The sequence below is a fragment of the Eretmochelys imbricata genome, chromosome 7 (genome assembly GCF_965152235.1).
Source record: "Eretmochelys imbricata isolate rEreImb1 chromosome 7, rEreImb1.hap1, whole genome shotgun sequence".
NCBI classification, from domain to species: domain Eukaryota; kingdom Metazoa; phylum Chordata; order Testudines; family Cheloniidae; genus Eretmochelys; species Eretmochelys imbricata.
In genome coordinates, this window is record NC_135578.1 from 13,463,689 (window position 1) to 13,476,898 (window position 13,210).

Sequence of the window (13,210 nt, forward strand, 5' to 3'; positions counted from 1 at the left end):
GTAGAAAATGTTTGTGTATATTACATTAGTACATTTCTCCAGATATCATCATTCATCACCTTAACTAAACACTATACAGATCACTATGGATTTGCATATCTTCTGCTAACTGCAGTGCAGTACTTAGCAAAACTGCTCTGATGTTCATTTTCCTCTAAAATACTATTCATTTTACCTTCTTCTTTTACTTGTAATTGAATATCCAAATTTAAGAATCACAGGCCATACCCTCAGCTGGTGTAAATCAGTGTAATTCTGTTGACTTTGACAGAGCTATAACAATTTATACCCATTATACCAACTTCCTTCCCATATTTACACCTCATGCAAATCTGGAAACCCCACTACCTCAAATTTTTCAACCTATATCAGAAATGGTCCTGTCAGCTGCTAATTTGGTTTCCACTGGGTAACATATGTTTTTCCTGTTCTAAGCATATATCTCTCTTGCTGAGGTCTGCAGATGTTCCCTACTGAAGATGATGACTTGCTGCCACACACAGCTGAGTCCATATATTTCCACACTTCACTGTGAAGAATCACTTATTCACCTGAGTGTTTTCTTTGTCTACAGGACCTCATTATTACATTTGACTGATTAATTGTGCCATACCAATAGTAATCTGCCAGCACACACAATTCTGAAAAGGGGATTATTTTTTTGACTTGCTGCTCATATGTACAATGCAATTTGTGGCAACTCATTATTCACAAAGGGAGAGAAATGCAGGCAAAGAATGGAAGGAATCACAGAGAAATAGGTAATATCTTATTTATAGATTTCTGCAGAAACTCTATAGTTAGCAAAATATACCATCTGTTACATATCCACACTATTCCTAAGTGCATATTAGCAATCTAAATACATGCCAAACACCTGATCTTTGCTATCTTATTTAATACTGTTCTTGACAGGCAACATTATGCTTTATTAGGTTATGTCATGTTGTGTTATAAAGTTATGCTAGGTAACACAATAACAAAGGAGGCAGCGGGGTTCTGCTGCTGCTATTGTAAATGTTCGTGTCGGGGCAGATTTTCAAAGGAGTTCAGCACCGAACACCTTACATTTACTCACTTATTTCAGGGGGCAGATTTTCAAAACAGTTCGACTCCAGAGCTGATTGGAAAACCGAGTGGTTGAGGATGCAGGTATGCTCAGAAAAAAATGACAAAAACTAAAATACATTGTTTTTTAAGTGAAAAACTAAAAAAACCCAAAACTTTTAGCCCAAAATTGAACATTTTCAGCCAAAATGTTGGATGAGGAAATGTAGCTATGGTGCCTCATGGGAGTTGTTGCTCGGGTGCCTCATGCCACCATTCTCTTCCATGGGCTGGGTTCCCTGGCTAGACTATACCTCCCAGTCTCCTGCTGTCACAGTGCATCATGGGAGTCCCTGGCTGCGATGCATCGTAGGAGGTGTAGGCTGGTTGAGAAAACTGGCCCATAGAGAAGAATAAGGCACCTGAGCTACAAATCCCATGAGGCCCTGATGAGGCATTTACCAATCATTTCCCCCTCATTTTCCAGGTGTTCTGGGGGTTTACCCAATTTTCCATTAGATCAGAGTTTAAGCAGAATCTTTTTTTTTGACTAATTCTATTAAGCACTCACTAAGTGTCCATTGGTGTTAATGGGTGGTGCTGAGCACCTCTACATGATCTGGTCACTTCCTTTAGGTAACCAAATGGGAATTAAATTATTTTGAAAACCTGTCCCCAACTGTGGTGAGTGCTGCACACTTTGGCAGATCTGACCTATAGTATACTGCCAATAATGCCAATGAAACAGGCAAGATTCCTGCACAGGGATTTGGCACATCACTTGTAGATCAGATACTGAAGATAATTTCTTACCACATCAAAATTGGTCTTACTAATTAGGAAACTGTTGCACTATTGACATTTTAATCAGAAGTGGAGTCTGTGATTTTAAATGAAAAACAAGGGGAAATCAATTCCTTAAGGAAAGGTAGAGGGTGGATGCAAGACAGATTACTGTAGCCTCACCAGACAAAAGTTTCTCCTTACAGTCTCCTGCTTTCTAGCAAATGCACCAATTTCCAGAGTCACAGGCGCTGACTTTTCAAAGTGCGGGGGAGGGGGTCTGCTTGACCCCCTGGCCCTGCCCCATGCTCCACCCCTGTTCAACTCCTTCCCCCAATGCCCCCTGACATGCCCCACCTCTTCTCACCCTGCTCCACCACCACCACCCTGCCTCTTCCTGACCAGTTCCACCCTCACTCCTCTCCCCTCATACCCCGGAGCTTTGTGAACGCTGCAAAACAGCTGATTACAGAGGGCAGGAGGCGTGGGGAGGGAATGGGAGGTGCTTAACCCCCTGGCCCTGCCCCATGCCCCACCCCTGTTCAACCCCTTCCCCCAACGCCCCCCATGCCCCGCCTCTTCTCACCCTGCTCCACCCCCACCCCGCCTCTTCCTGCCCAGTTCCACCCTCGCTCCTCTCCCCTCACACCCCAGAGCTTTCTGAATGCTGCAAAACAGCTGATTACAGAGGGCAGGAGGCGTGGGGAGGGAGTGGGAGGTGCTGATCCATGGGACCCGCCACTGGGTGGGAGGTGCTTGGGGGGAAGCTGATAGCAGGGCTGCCAATGGGTGCTCACCACCAACCATTTTTTCCCTGTGGGTGCTCCAGCCCTGGAACACCCATGGAGTCGGTGCCTATGTCCAGAGTGATGTGTAATATTACTGGCAGAACTCTGAGAACAGAAATTTGGTTAATTTTGCATCTTTGTGAAAACATGCTTCACAGTATTGCTCCTCCCCTCCGCCCCACCCCCACCCCCAAGCTTCTTTTACCAGCAGAATCTTGTTCTTAGCAAAAATGTGAATCTACGATTTACAGTAAGGGAAGGGGATTGGAAGCCCTTGACTAAACTATGTATATTTTTCAGGGTATTTTGTTTTATTTTATTCTGTTTTAAGAAAAAAAGATAAAGCCTTGTCTTCTGTGTGCTACAGTAGCAAAAGGGAGGATAAAATGTGCTGGGATTTCTGCTGGTTTTTATTACTAATGCACAAACCTCAAAAGGTTTGGTTTATTTCATCCCTGTGGTAATCTGACAGTTTGAAACTTTGTATGCAGTGTAGTTGTAGCTTGTGTTGGTTCCATAAGATTAGAGAGACAAGGCAGGGGAGGTGATATCTTTTATTGGACAAGCTCTCAAGACACACACAGCTCTTCTTCAGGCCTGGGAAAGGAACTCCTGGGAGGTGGAACAAATAGTTTAACATAAGTAGTTAGCACATCCACTGTTCAAGGTAGAGTGGCCCATTAACAGTTCTGCAGTCATAGGACAAAAGGGGGGATGAGTGGGTTACAGATTGTTCTAATAAGCCATAAATTCAATGTCTCTGTTCAGTCCATGTTTTTTACCGTCTAACAGAGTTAAGCTCCCAGGCTTGTCTTTTGAAAATGTTGTGCAGGTTTGAAACTTTCTGAGAGTTTCTGATCCTTCTTTTATTGAAGACAATGAGGGGTTTTTTTCCCCACAGTGTAATTGGGTCCCTTCTCCTAAACTCTGAAATTTGGGATATTCAGGCCTGAACCATCCCCAGATGTTATGGGGACATTTGAAGTCTGAGGCAGTGTTCTTATGAGGATCTACCCAATCCTCACAAAAGCACTTCCTAGAGGTGTTTATCCGTGTTCTAAACACTGGTTTTTCACAGCAGCCTTCACATGCCATCGCCAGTATCTTCATAGCAGTGTTGGGAAAGACCTTATGTGACTTGATTTTTGCTACATTCTAATAAGCACACAATGCTCTGTGAGGCACTTATTTCCGTATAAACCAAGTCAACGCTAAGGCCTATGCACCACTGCCTGACTTTGGGACAAGGTGTAAGTGGGTGCTATGCACCTACTAATCTCCCTTCCCAAGAAGATGGGTAGGTAATTGATATGGATCTATAGCAAATACGGATCTGGAGAAAAGGGAACAGGCATAATCCAATGACTCTATTAGTACTTCCTTCATTTATATTGTACTAAATTTTCAGAACAAGTACGTAGACATGTTTGTAAAAGGTTTAAAAGACTGGGTGTTTAGGTAGTACACCAAATAAATAAAACAATAAGTATCTGTTAAGTTTGAATATAAGTGAAGTATACAGAATCATATCATTCTTGGTTTCCTTTCTGTTTATGGTAGTGAATACAACAAACTATATGCTCCTTTCCTTTTTGTCTTTTCCCCCCATAGAATACTTAAACTCCAACCCAGAAAACTAGCGGGCAGGCAATTAAAGGGACATCAGATATCTCCAAAATGTTTTTCCAATGAATTGAAAGATACCTTCAATTGTCACCATAACAGAGTGTAGAACGTGCTCATGAGGTGCTCCAGCTGCCTAATTCAATTCAGCCACCTCTGAAAAGAGACTATCTGTCCAGGAGACCAATATACAAAAAGAGGGAGAGGAAGAAAAAAAGTAAAGTCAGTCGTGTAAGATTCATCTAAAGGGGAGCGAATTCAGGTATTGATAAGCAAGAGCTGAGCCTGTCCAGATAGTGACTACTGTTGTTTTGAGTAGATTAGGCTGTTTTTTTTCTTTTTTCTTTTTTTTTTTTAGTTATTTGTTTTTGTTTTATTGTTCATAAATTCTCTGCCTGCTGGCTCAGGAAGTTACCCAGTTGTTGAAAATAAGGGGAGAATAGTGGCTGTTTGTGGAAATAGTGAACAAATACAATGCTGAAACTGAATCCGAACAAAACTGTCACTCTATTTTTATCACTTTGAAAAAGTTAGTTTGGTGCAGGATTGACTACCCTGGAGGCAGAATTCTTCTATTGACGAGGTGCAACACAAGCAATGGGACCATTCTCACCTAAGCCTTGCCAACATACCTACATCTACCAATGTGCCTCCATCTTGGATTGGAAGGAACTTTTGTAGGGGTGAGATGTGATTTCAGTGTCCCTGACCCCTTTCATCCTGAGCCTCCTTCATGTCATTTCCAGAATTCAGGACCCATAATTATTTGGAACCCTTGACACACCCCTTCCCTCATTTAAGCTAAGGGACAATAAGCTTTAACGCCTCAGCTGATCAAACTGCTGTTGAACCACATGAAGAAAAAAGTATTCTCTGAGAAAGCCAGGTCTCAAAAAGAACTTTCTAGATAAAAAAAACAGCACTTTGAATCTGCCCCCACCCAAATCAGCCAACAGCGAGTACAGATTGTGAAGCACAAATACAATACGTTCCTTAGGGGAAACACTGGAAGAGCCCCACGTTGCAAACTTGCATAATAAATGGGAAGCACAGATATAGACTCCTCCATTTCTCTGGTTACCCACTAGGTATTACCTCATTCTTATCCTCACCAGCTTGGTCTCATCCTTAACCTCATAATTAGATGTTAGGCAAGACACTTGACAGCAGGAAAGATTGAAGAGACTGACATAGAGAACTAGTGGGTATTGCATATTGATGACATCACAGTTCATGAATTCTAGCTAGCTATATAATGATCCCCTACACACACTGGGAACTGTCCAATCCTGTGGAATCACCAATGTGAGAGCCCAAAGGGAAGTTGAACAATTGGTCACTATTACTTTCTACATCTTCTCAAAAAAAAGAAAAAAAAAAAAAAAAAGAACAGAACAGAACCATTCAAGTGTGACTCCACTTCCTCATTTTAAGGTCCACTAACGTGTCAAAGAACTCCACCGGGTTAGAGCTATCACAAGCAGCTGACAAATACAAAAGAAACAGCACAGACATGTGATCTTCTTTGCCTGCTGACCACCACAATCAACATCATCTCCATGTTATAGCATTCCTTAAAGCCAAAGTGGGTATGGTAAATGTACCTGAGAACTCCATTAGATTCTTGACCAGTTCCACCAGAGCCTTCCTGATAATCCTTCTCAGGAAAAGAATGGTTAAAAAAAAAGATATTTTTAAGAGACTGTGATTGTCAGGGAAGTCTCTTATAACCATCTCTTTCAAAGAAAAGTGTATGTCCCCCTACCAGAGACAGCTCATGGAAATAATTTCCAACAAATATCCCCAGCAGCTTTCTGATGGACTTCACTAGCCAAGAAGGACATGTATTAAATGTGCAGGTCCTAAAAGAAAACTTTCCTATCACCACCAGCATATCAGCAAGTGACATTGGCAAAAATTCAAAACAAAGGTGACTGCAGGAGCAGACAGCCTGGGCCAAATCTGAGCTAATGTAACCACAAAATAATCTGATTATTTCTCACAGTGAGAAACAGTTGACTCTGTCACTGGATACAAATGACCTGAATTAACCCTGACATTTAACAGCCCCATTAACACAGTCCCCTGACACATCTATCTCCCTGTGCAGCATTAAATAAAATATTTAAAATAAAAAAAAAAGTTTAGCTCATAGGGAAAAAAGCAAACACAGCTATTATTTACCTGATTTCTTGTAGGTTATAAGTTTGATTTGCATGACACTATCTACAGGACTAAATTTCCATGCCTTACAGGACCTAAAGGTACGTTTCAGAGTGTGAACATAAAACCCTTATGGTAAGATAAATAAAGCAAACAATATGTGAAATTATATGGGATAGATAGCTCTAGGAAGGAGATGATATATCCTGTTATATTTTATTAAAACACAGTTTGAATGAAAAAAAATGCATTTGATACATCCCCTGCCATAAGGCACGCTGACATAAAAGTAATGAATCTCAGCATTTTAAATGAGAGCTTTTGGAACAAAAAGAAAACCATTGGCTTTGGTGGAATTTTTTGGAAGATACATCTGCTATGTTATCTTTTGTCATTAGAGTCACATTATTAATGGGGAACCACACTGAGAACCTTATTATCTGCACCTTTTTAATAAGCAATGAAACAGAAGGGTAGATTCTTCTCTTGATGTATATTTATAGCTTCAGTTAAAAGAAACTGACAAATAGCCATAGAAATTACACTTAGGGGTAGGTTATGCGTGTGTGTGTGTGTGGGCAAAGGGAGACTTTACTACCATAATGAATCTCCTAGTGTCCATTTATTTGTCTCCTGTAAAGCTCATCATTTGCTCATATAGGTCCAGATACAAAGCCCATTGATATTAACAGAGAAATTCCCCCTGACTTTAGTGGGGTTTGGATCAGGACTATACTGATCAGATTCCTTTGAAAAAGGTCTGCCAGCATAGGCATTTAAGTACAGATTCTCATAAATGTACCAGAGTAAATGCTAAAGTTACTGCCCACCTAATAATTAAACAAATAAAACATTCATTATTAGAAAAATAGGCTTTTTCTCTATTGACATGAAAGGCTTGTAAATTTGAAATATACAAAAAAAAAAAGTCCAAGACAAGCTTCTTTTTTTGTGTTCAGTATCCAAAAATGGTGCTATAGAGTCATCAAATAACACTGAATGAGCTTGCAAAGGGGAATATAATGTATTACAGAATGACAGGACTTGGGAAGTAACTTCCCTATGAACAGGTTATTCTATAATCACGCACCTCAAGGATTTTAGCACCTCCACCTGAAGCATCTGGTTCTGGACAATCTCAGAAACAGGGTACTAGATTAGAGGGACCACTGGCCTGACATGGTACAGTATATGAGCATGTATGCAGATAGAAGTTTTATTATACTATTGCAATAAAAGGTCTGGCTCTTTTAATTTCAATTAGATTTTTGTCAGAGTAAGGATTGCAAAATCTGACCCATAATTTGCAGCTAAATAAATCTGACAGTTAATATTTGTTTTTTGTTTTCTTTTGTTCAAGATCTTGGAAATTTTGAAACCAAAACAAGAAGCACCGTCTCAGTCAGAGAAGGACAAGGAGTGGTTTTGCTTTGTGGTCCTCCACCACACTATGGAGGTATTATATGATGTTCTGAATTGTGCAGTTGATGTTGATTTATACAGATACTGTCATGTCCAGCAAAAGGTAGCCTGCAGCTCACAAGGTGATGGACAGTAGAATACTGTAAGATGGACCCAACAAATTGGTCATTTTTGTTTCAAAGCATTGCATTCCTAAAAACAGAATGAAATGGCAAGTATATTTACTACCTTACTGTAAAATCACCAGATATGAGTAAGTATTCTTCAGATTCAAACCACTAATGCTGTGCTCTTAAATGGGTTTCTTACAACGTGTGGATTTTCAGTATTAAGACCCCTAAATTGGACTACTCGTGGCAATATAGTTAAGCAAGTGCATAAGTGTTTGCAGGATTGTGGCCTAAATCTATACTTGGGTGCATACTAGAACTGTGTAAACTAAGAGCCACTGAAAATCTTCACTCTGATATCAAACTGTACTCAAACCTTTTAGAGTTTCAGAAAAATATGGACAACTTTTACCCCTATTATTTTTCATTTTCATGTTCCTCTACATTTCGAATTTCAGCCTGAAGTACAAGTTCCAAAAACATCTGGAAAAGTGTTATCAATACAATGCAGTATGATAACAAAGACTGATAAAAATTGTTTTCTTAACAGAGTGTAAAGTCTTCCAATAACAGTAGAGCAGAAATGTACACCGTATACTTCAGAATATTCTGTGGTAGCATCTTAAGAAAGGGATTTGCCAAAAAAAGGACAAAGTATATTATAAAGATTTCATTGTATTTCCAGATCCACCAGAAGCAAAAATTAATGAAAGCCCTGTTTCATGAGATTGTCAGTCCAATTTCAAAGATCAAAGAAATTCAGATAGATGATAGTTCTTTTTTATAAGGACATAGAAGAACCCATATTTTTCTTTATTATTATTCATATTGCAACCCCATGCAGAATCAAGGCTGCATTGCACTAGTCACTGTATACACATGATGTAAATATGATCCCTGTGCTAAAGAACTAAGTACATGCAGATTGGTTGTTCACTACCTGGTAATGACTGTTTGGGTTAGAGCAAATATTCCCTCATCAGTATTCAACACCTCTTCATCAACAGAAAGAAAGTGGGAACTCTAAAAATAGGGATAAAATTATATACTCCATATCACTAATTTTGACCACATGCACTCTGACAGCTTGAGAGCTGTGTGAAACATTTGTTGAGAAACTAAACAGACTTTCTGAGATTGAAGAGCTTCTGTGGAAAATGCTTCACGTCAGTGAGTATTAGTAGAAGTTAGGCATGGCAGTGTTTTCAGTTAAGTGATTAGCATCTCAGGTTGGGTTGTTTGGGTATCAACACGTGAATGAAGTCACATGACATTTCTTCAGGCTTCTTGATGGGCTTTGGCTCTATTCTGTGTGCTTGAAAGGATCAACAGAAGCTATTTTCTCTTGTTTCCTAAGCTTGTGAGAGAGGAAGCAAGAAGATATGCTGAACAGGGAGCAGATATGAGGTTTACTAAAGCCACTAGCTAGGGATGCTTGGTCACTAGTGTTACCCTCCAAAAAGACAACTTTAGCTGGGGAATGGGGGAAATCAGGAGAAGGGTCTATTGGAAGGCCTACTAAGGCGCAAAAAAATAGGGTATTATTGCACTGATATTTTGGTTTAAGTATGCGGAAGTGACTTACTGTATTCTCATATTTACTTTCCATTCAGTAACGCTAGAGTTTGTATTTCATCTCTCCTCATCCTACCTTGTAATGCTAGAATTATTTCAGAGGGTAAAAGAGTGTGTTATTTGTCTCTGGAGGACAAAAGTGAGATGGGGAAACTAGGAAAGTTGAAAATATTTTGTCTCTCTCTATGCAGTGAATCCACAAGCAACACCACCTCACTTCATCCCATGTCAATTCCTCCATTTTCTATGTGTAGTAACTGAACAGCAGCCTGCAGTAAGAACTCCATTGTACATTACAATCACTTTGGGTGGTATAAAAGCACCTCCATTTGTCTTTGTGGTCACCATTATTTTGGTTTCATGATTTATACATAAAATCTGACATGGAAACTCACTTTATTCTCTGAAACATCTCTGATTCTCTTCTGAAGCAAAGTCCATCTTACCTGTGTGTGTGTGTGTGTGTGTGTGTGTGTGATGCTGTGACTGTTTGTGTACATAACAACACACAGTAAAACATTGACTAAACCCCATAAAGAGTGGGGGAGGAGTCTTCTGGGGAATTGCTTGAGAGGTTTCTTGATGCTTCTGCTGCCCCTACTACTGCTTCTTGTGAGCCCTTGGTGCTCCTGAGCTGCTGGTGTTTGCAATGGTGGCATCTCTTGGCTGGTGAAGTAGGGGGTTCAGCAAAGTTCCTTTGCAGGAACTTGTGATCTAGGTTTTGCTTGTAGTGCAGGGTCACATGTAACCTTCTCACATTTTCCGTACATGTAGCACAACATTTCAAGCCCCTGTTTTCTCTAAATTATTCTGAAACCTTAGATACTATACTCACCTGCCCTTCCCATTGGCTTCCTGTACAGCCTGTTCTCTACTGCCCTCCATCATCACTGTCACACATATATGTATTTTAGTATGAATGCATTTATATGTGTATGCCTTTATGCTTATATAGATGTATTTTTATTTCCTCATGGTATTTATTTCCCTACCAGAAATAAGTGATATGACTCTCAAGAGAACCTGTTCTTCTGAGATTTTGCAGCTCAACCTTGCAGATCTGAAGAGGGCTTGAATAGTTTGCATGAGAAAACAAAAATTCTGGGTGTTATAACCCACATCAGACCTTTTGAGAACTGCCCATGAGCAATCAAATGCTCACAGCCCCATAGTTTTCTAATGTGGCCCAAAAGACTCCCTGTATTACCTCTTAAAGATCATAGAAAATTTCATTTAAAAACAATAACAAGAAGAAATAAGAAATAGCACAATGGCCAAATCAGTTTTTCAAACTGAAAGCAGCAGCTACTCTTCGGTCATTCATTTTTTCTGTCTTCCAGGGGAGGTGACCACACATACTTGGGAGCTCAAAATAGTTTACTGCATGCTAGCACTGACCTCTCTCTGTCTCTCTCTCTCTGCAATATTTTCTCAATTCTTATTAAAGAAACAGAGTTATAAGACAAATTCTCAAGAGGAGAAGATAAATAGCGATCTGTAAAGGGAAAGCAGTATATCAGAGGGGGAAAGAAGTCCATCAATAAGCTTAAGCCCAGAAAATCTTATAGAGAGATGAAATGTCAGTTCATGTAATGTTTACAGCACTATGAAAGAGGTATATAATCAGGGAGATTAACTGAAACCCAGTCCTTAAAGGCAGAGAAAGCTCCAAAGGGAGTCCCTGAGATGGATCAATGGGATGGATAGGACAATTAACCATCCTCAGACTATCAGGCTCCTCTAGACTCAAAGTAAAAACATTATACTGACATAAAGCCGGGGAAGATGTTCATAATGGAAACAAATAGTTAAAGGTGAGTTGATCCCAGCTTAATTGAACTGACAGAGGGATAGTCACGAACAAACCTCTTCCATAGTGTTTTATTGCTTGGAAATGTGAGCTGCTGATGAAAGGGCATGAAAACAAAAAACATTATTTGGAATAACAAGCCTCCAGGGAATGGAAATTGAGTTCCTCTCCTTCTGTGAGCCATTGACTCTGTATGTGTTCCAAAATTATATGCCATAGGATGAGGAATAAGGTGTAAACTGCAGTATAAATTGTATTCTATTTTAGGGCACTAAGACAGTGAAACACTTCTATTACTGTGGAAAAGGTGTTTTGATTGAAGCTCTCTCCCCTGACACTAAACACTTAAACGAGAAAGGCCTAGTGGCAGTATGCATGGTTCCCACTGAATTCAATGGAAGTTCTGCGCGAGTAAGGCAGGCAGGATTTGGCTCTTAAAAAGATATGGGAAGGAAAATGGTTAGCTATCAAATAGTTTGCTGTTTACTTTCTTGGCCTGTACACCATGCCAGAGAAAACTTGCAAATGTGTTGAATTTCCTTGTTTTATACAAAAACGGTGATTTGGATTAGAAGAAGGAGGATCATTACAGGATGTATATATATGTGTATATATAAAGTCTGCTGCAGTTTCCACGGTATGCATCTGATGAAGTGAGCTGTAGCTCACGAAAGCTCATGCTCAAATAAATTGGTTAGTCTCTAAGGTGCCACAAGTACTCCTTTTCTTTTTGCGAATACAGACTAACACGGCTGTTACTCTGAAACATTACAGGATGGACATTCTTGTAACATTCATTAGAGAGAGGTCATATTACACTGATCTTTGTTTCTTTAAACAGAGCTTTAGTTTCTACAGGCTGTACTCTCTGCATTTACTACTGAAGACAACATGTTCTGTCCATTTGTTGCAATCTAAGATTAGCCTCAGAACTAATGATGAGGTTATTACTATATATTTGTATTACAGTAGTACCTAGAAGCCCTAGTCATGCACCAGGACCCTATTGTGCTAGGCACTGTACAAACACAGAACAAGGATCTCTGCACCAAGATTGCCTGAATTTGCCAGTGATGATCCTTTTAAGGCCTAACATTATTCCCACAAATATTACAATGAATAAGATCCAGACTTTACACAAGATCTCTGTTACTTTGCCACAACTCTCATTCCTGATATGGTTAGTTCACTCAAACAAACTCATCATTAGATTTCAGCTAATAATTTTGTTTAATATTTTGAAATGAACAAATGAATCATGTAACTTGAAGGACCCTTGTAATAAAAATTACCACCACTTAACATAGACTGTTTGAATAGTATTACGCTATCAAGAGGCTTTGAAATCAAACTGTCATCTTATTCCTCACATTATTTGTAGATGATCAAGATAAGGAATAGTTATGTTCTCTACTCTGTACTGTCGAACTCTATGTGCATACTGTAGAGCATGTATGCTCCATGCATGACATTCCATTGATGCCAATGGAATTTCCACATGCAAAGCATAAAATAAGGACCCACCATATTATTTATTATCTTATTACTGACAGCTGAATGTAATATGCATCCCTTGTGTTCTACATATTACAGAGAAAAGACTGCCTTGAGGAATTCACAGTCTAGTTCAATGTGAGACAATATACAAAATAATATGGGAACTTTCAAGCCCAAGACAGAGTAGAAGAACTGAAGCTAAATATATACATAGGAAATGCTGATAGTGAATACTAAAGAAGATCTTTCCTTACTATTTTAAGTACAGATAATCCTGAGAGCAGAAATTCATTCCCATCTCCCCCATTCCATCCCACTGGAATGCAAAAGCAACAGGAGGGGAATGCAGGATAAGGCTCCAGCTGGGATCTTAGGCCCTCATGTTCATCAGA

The 13,210-nt window shown here is 39.5% G+C and overlaps 1 protein-coding gene across 1 annotated transcript in view; it reads left to right on the forward strand.

The window, feature by feature from the left end:
• LOC144267328 (contactin-6-like) overlaps positions 1 to 13,210 on the forward strand; it is a 139,169-nt gene that overhangs the window by 33,914 nt on the left and 92,045 nt on the right. The window contains exons 3-4 of the mRNA XM_077821198.1: positions 6,440 to 6,505; positions 7,765 to 7,860. Of these exons, the coding sequence (XP_077677324.1) occupies positions 6,440 to 6,505; positions 7,765 to 7,860 (162 nt within the window). The remainder of the gene's footprint in view (positions 1 to 6,439; positions 6,506 to 7,764; positions 7,861 to 13,210) is intronic.